The sequence below is a fragment of the Embiotoca jacksoni genome, unplaced genomic scaffold (genome assembly GCF_022577435.1).
Source record: "Embiotoca jacksoni isolate LCO1_2020_lvr unplaced genomic scaffold, fEmbJac1.0.p SCAF_18, whole genome shotgun sequence".
Classification (NCBI taxonomy): domain Eukaryota; kingdom Metazoa; phylum Chordata; class Actinopteri; family Embiotocidae; genus Embiotoca; species Embiotoca jacksoni.
This window is the reverse complement of record NW_027185318.1, coordinates 9,215,469-9,223,453: the sequence shown is the minus strand read 5'-3', so window position 1 is coordinate 9,223,453 and position 7,985 is coordinate 9,215,469. Positions and strand designations below refer to the sequence as shown.

Here is a 7,985-nt window from a genome sequence, read left to right as displayed (position 1 = left end):
ACAATTTGATATACAAGAAATATTTTACTTCTTGCTCAGTTTTAATGAGCATGTAACATATTATGAGTCAGAAAAGACGCACAAACTTTGCATTACAAGTGTTTCTTTGCTTCTTTTGATCATATATGAAATATTTGAAAAAAAAAAAAAAAAAAAAAAAAAGCATGATTGATTTTGAGTCTAGTAAAACCAGCAGCTGAGCAGTGAACTGATGAAATAACCTCGTACATCATGTCTCATCATGACTTCAATAAGCAGGCACATTCTCACCAGCAGATGCTTCCTAACTGTACCATGTCATTTCCTTGATACTGCTCTTGTCTGCTGAAATATAGTTGTTTAGTTCCCAGGGACACTGGCTACAGGAACATTTCCAGCGTTGCCTGGAAACAACATAGTCCCGACAGGCCCTTAGCAAGAGCTTTTGAATAGCTCTTTCAAAAGATGGGGGTGGGGGGTGGGGTTCTTTATTCCCCTGTCCTGGTGTGTGGCAGCTGGATTCAGTTTGTTTGTTGGAAACTCCAGTCCTTCTTTTGGGATGAGAATGATTGAAAAATGGAAGTATTTAGATCCTTGATTTCAGAAAAATAGTGCTGCTACGCTGTTCTGGGTTTTGTATCCTCATGGTTGAAATGCACTTATTGTAAGTCGCTTTGGATAAAAGCGTCAGCTAAATGAAACGTAATGTAATGTAATGTAAAAATAAACTTGCAAGTAAAAGAAAACATTAAATTAGTAAAATTGTGTTTGTATTTACGAAATATATGGTGTGTTTTACTGTTGTATTATTAGATCATTAATTCAGATTCATGTGTCAGGGACATTTTACTGTTGCAAAGGTGCTCAGTTTTTTTTTTTTTAGCTTAATCTATTAGGAATGTAAATCTATAACAATTCATCACATTTTATAAACTTGTATTTTATGTTCTATTTGTTGAATAAACTCAGTAAAAAAAATAAACCTCCTCCTTGAATGTAGAGGAAAATAAATATAAAATGACATTACCCAAAACTACAGGAAAAATAAAAATATTTGTATTATTTAACAATGAACCAACAATATGTCAACCATTTGCTCAATTAATACACACATGTTCAGAAACGAGAATAAACTAATGAATCAGCGCCCTGAGGTAATTATAAAGAAGCAAAATAAAAGTAGGACAACCCATCTTATTCCACATTCATTCAATAGCATCTCTATTTACAATCATTCTGTGGTAGAATTTACTTATTGTCCTGCTGCGTAACATATTTCTACTGAGCTGCAACTGGTGAACAGCCACCCTGACATTATCCTCTAAGATACTTGGATAATACCTTGCCCCAAATCCTGATGCTACCTCCATCGTACTTCACCTTTGGGACAATGCTTCTATGTGCCCTTTTACACCATATCTCATCAGTCTATTCTCAGTATCTCAGCATAGTGGGCTGGTGCTCTTTTGAAAACTTCCATCAGACAGTGATGTTTGTGGGGTTTTTATTTTTGGTGCATCTTTTTGTGGCTTCCTCTGTAATGTCTTTGTTGGCCCAAACCAACCCTGGACCATGATTTAGCAAACCCATTAACAAAGATATTAACCAGCTCCATTAATTCCTCTAAGCCTTTAGCTTTTACTCTGGGCGTTTTCTTCTTTTTTAATCTCATTAAGCATTCTGTGTTTTGCCTTTGGAGTCGTCTTAGCTGGCCACCCACTTCTCTGGCGAGTAACCACCATTAGTGTTTTGTTATTTGAAGAGATTGTGTTTGTTCATAATTGTAACTTGGAGATCTGACCAAAGAAGATGAAGAATGCACAATACCCAACAGAATTTATACTGTTGATTGATTTAAAACCTAGATAGCTAATAGACTCGTAAGAAATATCAATGTATTGAAGATTCTCAGTAACCAGGAAACATCCCTATTATGTTAAGTATAAAAATATTTTAAGAACCCAATACTCCTAAGAATTTGTACTCGAAAGTAATCCTTCAATAACATAATTAAAAGGTACACCGATTGTTATGTATCTTTTTCTTCAGAAAAAGACAATTAGGCTTTTCCTACCACAGCTACGCTGATGACACCCAACTGATCCTCTCTTTTCCCCGATCTGAAACACAGGTAGCAGCACAAATCTCTGCCTGTCTGACTGACATCTCTCAGTGGATGTCCTCACACCACCTGAAAAATCAACCTCGACAAGACCGAACTGCTCTTCCTTCCGGGGAAAGACTCTCCCACCCTCGACCTGACTACTACCTTGGGCAACTCTGTGTTATCCCCGACCCTGACTGCTAGGAACCTCGGCGTGACACTCGACAGTCAACTCTCTCTTACTGCCAACATCGCTGCAGCGACGCGTTCCACTGTACAAATATTCATAACTGAGTAGTCTGTCCATCCCATCCATCAGCTCTACTCCTCCGAGCTCAGCACTCCTTCTCTCTCCAGCACCTTGTCCACATTGGCAATCAGTTTTTCATTGAAGTCCCAAAGTCGTTTGTCCACGTGAAGCTGATCCACCGTCAATGACCCCTGCAGAGGCACGCGGACGTGAATGATCCGACAAACTTCCAGTGGAACCTTGTAACTCTGACCAAAGTTCTTTAGCACTTCATGCACTGAAGTCTGCTCCACCATCCTGAGATGAACAGAGACACTGAGTTAAGTGCCGTTTGTAGCCAGTATTACAGGTATAACAAAATAATTGAACGTGTGTTGTAAAGTGAGTTCACTCTGAATTCAGCCTACCTTGGCTGAATTATCAACTTGTGTGGATGGTATATATTTCTGTTGGGTTCCTCCCTGTAGATGTGCTCCAGAATATTAATTCCTGGCACCCTGTTCCATTGAGGCCGGTGAAACCTCCCACTTGGCTCAAAGTGATTCTTGGGGAAGATGTGGTTCTCAATGAGGAACACGCCTGTCTGCAGAAATATGGATAAAATATGGAAGATGGAAAGACAGTGTAAATATAAATGCTCATCAAATATAATCCTTAAGGTTGGATGTTGATGTAATATTTATAATTCCTAGATGTATAAATAGCTTACGTTTGGATGCTGTTGTTGGAGCGTGTTCATCACAGACATCAGGTTGTTGTGTTGGTACGGCATTATAATCTCATCGATGTCGTTCAACAGTACATAGCGTGAACGCTCCATAGATCTGTAAATGCACTCATTGAGAGTGGCTAACTGGCCGTAGTAGTGCACGTCCCCTCCGAACTGTGAGAAGAGCCAGCCTGTAGACGGATTCAGATGCTTGTCAATGGGCCAGGGAACCATTTCCACAAAGCCCTCCCGGCTGTAAACCTGCAAGAGGCGTTCGAGGTCTGGGCCGCAGCTGGTGTTATAGATCACCACTCTGTCCACGCCCAGCAACCTGGTGCAAAGAGACAGGTTATGCATAGTTCAAATCCAAATTAGTCCAAATTATAAAACATATTTTTTCTTTTAGATTTTGAGGTGCCTAGACATTAACTCAGAGAGCTCAACAGGAGAGAAATTTTCCAAGTTTAAATCTGGTTCCACAGTTGCTTTCAGGGCTGCTGTGCTTAACATCATACCAGTGACGGTGGCGGGAAGGATCTGCCCGATTCTCTCCCTATGAGTGAGCATTTTATTGGTAAAGAAGGTAATGAAGTCATTACTGCTGAGACAGAGCTGTGACTCTTTGTCAGCCTGGCTATAGTGCTGAAAAGAAACCTGGGGTTGTTCTTGTTGTCCTCTATTAACGATGAATAATATAAACTCCTGGCCTTACGAAGAGCTTTCTTATATAATATTAGAATATTATCCTTCCAGGCCAGGGGAAATTCTTTTAAATTAGTGGAACGCCACTTCCTTTCCAGCTTTCTAGTCGCCTGCCTAACAGAGCGTAATTCTGAGTTCTAAGTGCACTCATAGTGCAGTTGTGTGACACCACATGGGAAGACAAAGACTACACTAAAGGTGAAGATGCTTTCTCTGATCTCTCTCTTTTGGAAATTCCAAGCCCCACTAGGCAGCCCCAGGAACAGAAACACCTGTACAATGTGATGCACACATGAAACACTGCGATAAGCATAAGCAGGCCCTTTGCAAAGCTTACACTATTGATTGTTGTAGACCGTGTCAAAAAAGAGGTGGATGTCGCTCCACTTTTAAGAGTGTGGTCTGTGGTGTTGTTGACATGCTTACCGGTACATTTCCAGAGTCTGTGCATACTGGAGCACATTGTTGTAGTCACCAAACAGGTTGGAGATGCAGACTGTGAAGTTAAACTGCAACTTCTTCTCTTCCTTTCCAATCGTCTTTTGGTTTCTTATAGGAAGCCAAGTGTGGTTAGATCCAAACTCACTGTCCGGTTGACTCAGGAGAGTGACATGTGTGGTGTTGCAGTTTTGAGGAATCCGACACATGACGTCTGTAGTGGCGAACGGAAATCCAAAGTTATCTGAGTGCTGTAAAATTGTTGTCTGCGTTGTTGTACTTAAATGTCCTGCACAGCAGAAGAGGCAGTGAAGTGGTTGGATGGAGTCTCTTTTAAAAATGCCGATGATGCGTATATCCAAACCATTCACTCTCTGGTCCATGAAGGCGGACACTAGTAGGTGCTTAGTGTTTTTTAAAGGGGTGATGCTGTCCTCAGAGATCAAAAAGGGGCAAAGTGGCAAGGGCGCACGTGGATTTGGGATGGGCTTGTAGGTGCCGGGTGTTCTTGTGTTCATTACGAGGATGAACAAGACCATAGTAATGAAGAGGAGGACAACTCTCCCTTTGAAGTGTCTTGCCTTGCCTATCCAGCCACTGACGAAATCCATCCCCAACCTGAAGCAGAATTTAGAGTAAGAGATACACAGAGGAAAGCAAACAGACACGGATACACACACACACACACACACACACACACACACACACACACACACACACACACACACACACACACACACACACACAAAGGCTACACCAACAGCATATTAACATCAACTCACACAACACCTAACATAACCTGTAACTGTATTGACTGCTCTTATTGTTATTGACTGCTCTTGTTGTCTATGTGTTATTCCCTTAGTGGATTCTCTTTTTGTGTTGCAATTAATAAAAAAATTATATATAAAACAAAAAGCTGGTGATTCCAGAATGGCAGGTTCTAACAAGTTTAAGATATCACGCAGAGTTATCTTGATGTTGTGTATTCTGCTGTTTTCTAGAAATAAGAGAGTTAACTTCTAACCAAAGTTGCCCCTAGGTTGACGCTGGTTGTTTGCCAGTCGTGCTCTGCACACGCTGCTGACTGGCACTTATGACTTGAAGTTGTATGGGATTGTTTCAGACCCATCAGCCTTGCGTTACAAAGTCTGTTTAGAAGTGTGTAGCTGCAGGCAGTCTTTGTAACGCATAACGATATTCAAGATAAGCAGAAGAACAATGCCACTAACTGCAACAATCATGATTCATCATGGCTCACATTGGTTGCAAATCATCCAGAGACAGCACATCAGCTGACTCATCACAAAACTCAAAACTTCTTTAAAACGCTTTGTCAAAGTCAAAACACACATTTAAAGGCCTTCACAGCTACTTGTGCACTGACACCGCTCCTTTCAAGAAACCACCCTTTATTTTAACATACAGCTGCAAAACAAGTGTTTTTTGTTGTTTTTTTTACTTCTAAATCAATGAAACTAAACAATGAAACCCTTAATACAAGTGTGATCACTCACTGAGCTTTGACTGAATTAAAATCAATCAGAGGGTGCTCATTAGGAGGATGTCTATCAGGAGGGAAAAGCACAAGATAACACACGAGTGAGCTTCTGTGAATGAATAATAAAGGTAAGGCCATGTATGAAGACGTGAAGATCACACTGTTACGTGATGAGAAATTGCTGTAGTGATGCTCTTGTTCTTGATTGTGGCCAGATGAATGTTTTCCATCTATCTGCTGCATACTGTGCTGAGAAATGGCGTTAAATAGATTTGCAAATAGGCGTACAGTAATTAGTTACAATAAGGAAGTGGTGCTTTTCATTGCGCTTCCAGCAAACATATTTGCCATAAATGTCAGTGAGTGCAGAATTCACAGGTGTCATGCTCTTTGAGAAAGCTACAAATACACGAGTAGGTTAAGAACTCTGCTACTTTACCAAGTACATTTAAAGGCAATTATATACTATAATATAAATTAATATATTTTAGGGCTGTAAAAGTACTGAAAGTGCAATAAAGTCTTTACTGAGTGTATCATATGAACACTAGACAACCGACAAATAAATATAACTGCATATTAGTGACGAGGAAGCATGGTAAGTTAGACCTATACATCATAGTAGACAATACTGACGACTTCTTAGATATTTTGCATTCGTTTTAATAAAGATTGTATTCAACGTGTTGTAACTCACGTGAGGCTGAGGTGCAGTCAGTTGGTTCTTCCGGTTAGACGGCTTTGGGTGGTTACCACGCTGAGGGGGCATGGGTTACTGTTTAACTCCGTCTTTCAGCGGCAAGTACACCTGGATCTCTCCTTTTCCTCTCTCCTGCTGCCTGTCCTTATCTTTTGGCGCTCGGTGTCTGAGCGTACACCAGCTCTCTCCAGGAAACGCTGAGACGCTGGGGGAAGAAAAACGCGTGGCGAAATCACAAAACTTACTGCGCACAGAAAATGTGAAGAAATACGGCGGAAGAGAAGAAGGTTGATTTGCGTCAAGCAAATGTGGTTGCTCTCTGGTGATTCACTGCGAACTAAACGCATGATGCTGCTCCTGCCGCGTTCCACACGCACACACCCCATCCTCATAAGTGACTGATCAAGTATTGATGGCGCATGCCTATTCGACACGCACCATTTCATGCACACAATCGTCTTCGAAACCTTATCTTGCCAGAGCAGCTGGACGCTGTATTTGAAGCCATCACTACATAAGAGCATGATCTATTATCGACGAGACGATATAGCATTAAATAGCCAAATATATATGAATAATCTAAATAAGGTGTGGCCTTTAGAAATTCACCCTACTTTGGGGGTGAAAAAAACAAAAAACAACCAAAATGTTCTGTTACAGCAAGTGCCAACACATTACATGTTGAGCCATGATTGGTAGATTGCATACAAGCCCCAGAATAAAGAAAATTAAAAACCTGGTCGATGTAGTAGACAAAACTTGAATCCAAAGTAAAGTCTGATTCATAACAACCACAAATACACAATCAAAGACGCACTGAGCACATCAGTTTTGCACTTTTTTTTTTTCCCGCCAGCAAGTATGTGAAGATAAAGTTGTGTGGTTACATGATTAGAGATATGCAATGTCTAATATGGAGTGTTATAATATCTGTACAATCAATCATTTCCAAAATTCCCTCTTCAGAGTACTGATATTCTTGTCAAATATTGTCCATTATTACTTGACTTGAGATTGATAACAAACAAACTAAACTAATGCAATGCACTGAGGTTGACAGTTCTTTCTGTTGGCCTTTTTAAAAAATTTTTTTTTTATATATATATATTTCCTGTATTTCAGCCTGAACCAAACTGTCATCTGGGGATGACTTCTTGACACACATTTGTGTTTGCTTCTGCTGAGCAGGTTTTGCAGCAGCAGGTGACCTTGTCTTAATGCAGTTCATGATTGACCGGCCTGAGCAGGAGTTCCAGGACCTAAATGAGAACGCCAGAGCGATGAAACACATCCTCAGCAAAATCCCTGATTAGGTCAATGACAGAGTACGCTTCCTACAAATTATCAAGTGAGTGCAAGCAACACACACGCACGCACACACACACGCACGCACACACACACACACACACACACACACACACACACACACGCACACACACACGCACACACACACACACACACACACTTCATGCTGTTTTTTTTGTGTTTTTTTTCCCTGTTTTCAGGATAAAAACAGCAATTTATGCATGACAAACAAATGATGATCTGTCCCATAGAGTGCAGTAACATCAATCTTTCAAGTGTTTTACAGCAGGGGCGTCA

At 40.7% G+C, this 7,985-nt stretch overlaps 1 protein-coding gene across 1 annotated transcript; it reads right to left on the bottom strand.

The window, feature by feature from the left end:
• Positions 1-1,013: 1,013 nt before the first annotated feature.
• On the bottom strand, positions 1,014-6,776 carry LOC138200132 (uncharacterized). The gene is made up of 5 exons (XM_069152610.1): positions 6,381-6,776; positions 4,171-4,800; positions 3,043-3,373; positions 2,741-2,916; positions 1,014-2,630 (listed from the first exon to the last, which is right to left on the bottom strand). The coding sequence occupies exons 2-5, from the start codon at positions 4,791-4,793 to the stop codon at positions 2,405-2,407; spliced, it is 1,356 nt and encodes a 451-aa protein (XP_069008711.1). The 5' UTR covers positions 4,794-4,800; positions 6,381-6,776; the 3' UTR covers positions 1,014-2,404.
• Positions 6,777-7,985: the final 1,209 nt, after the last annotated feature.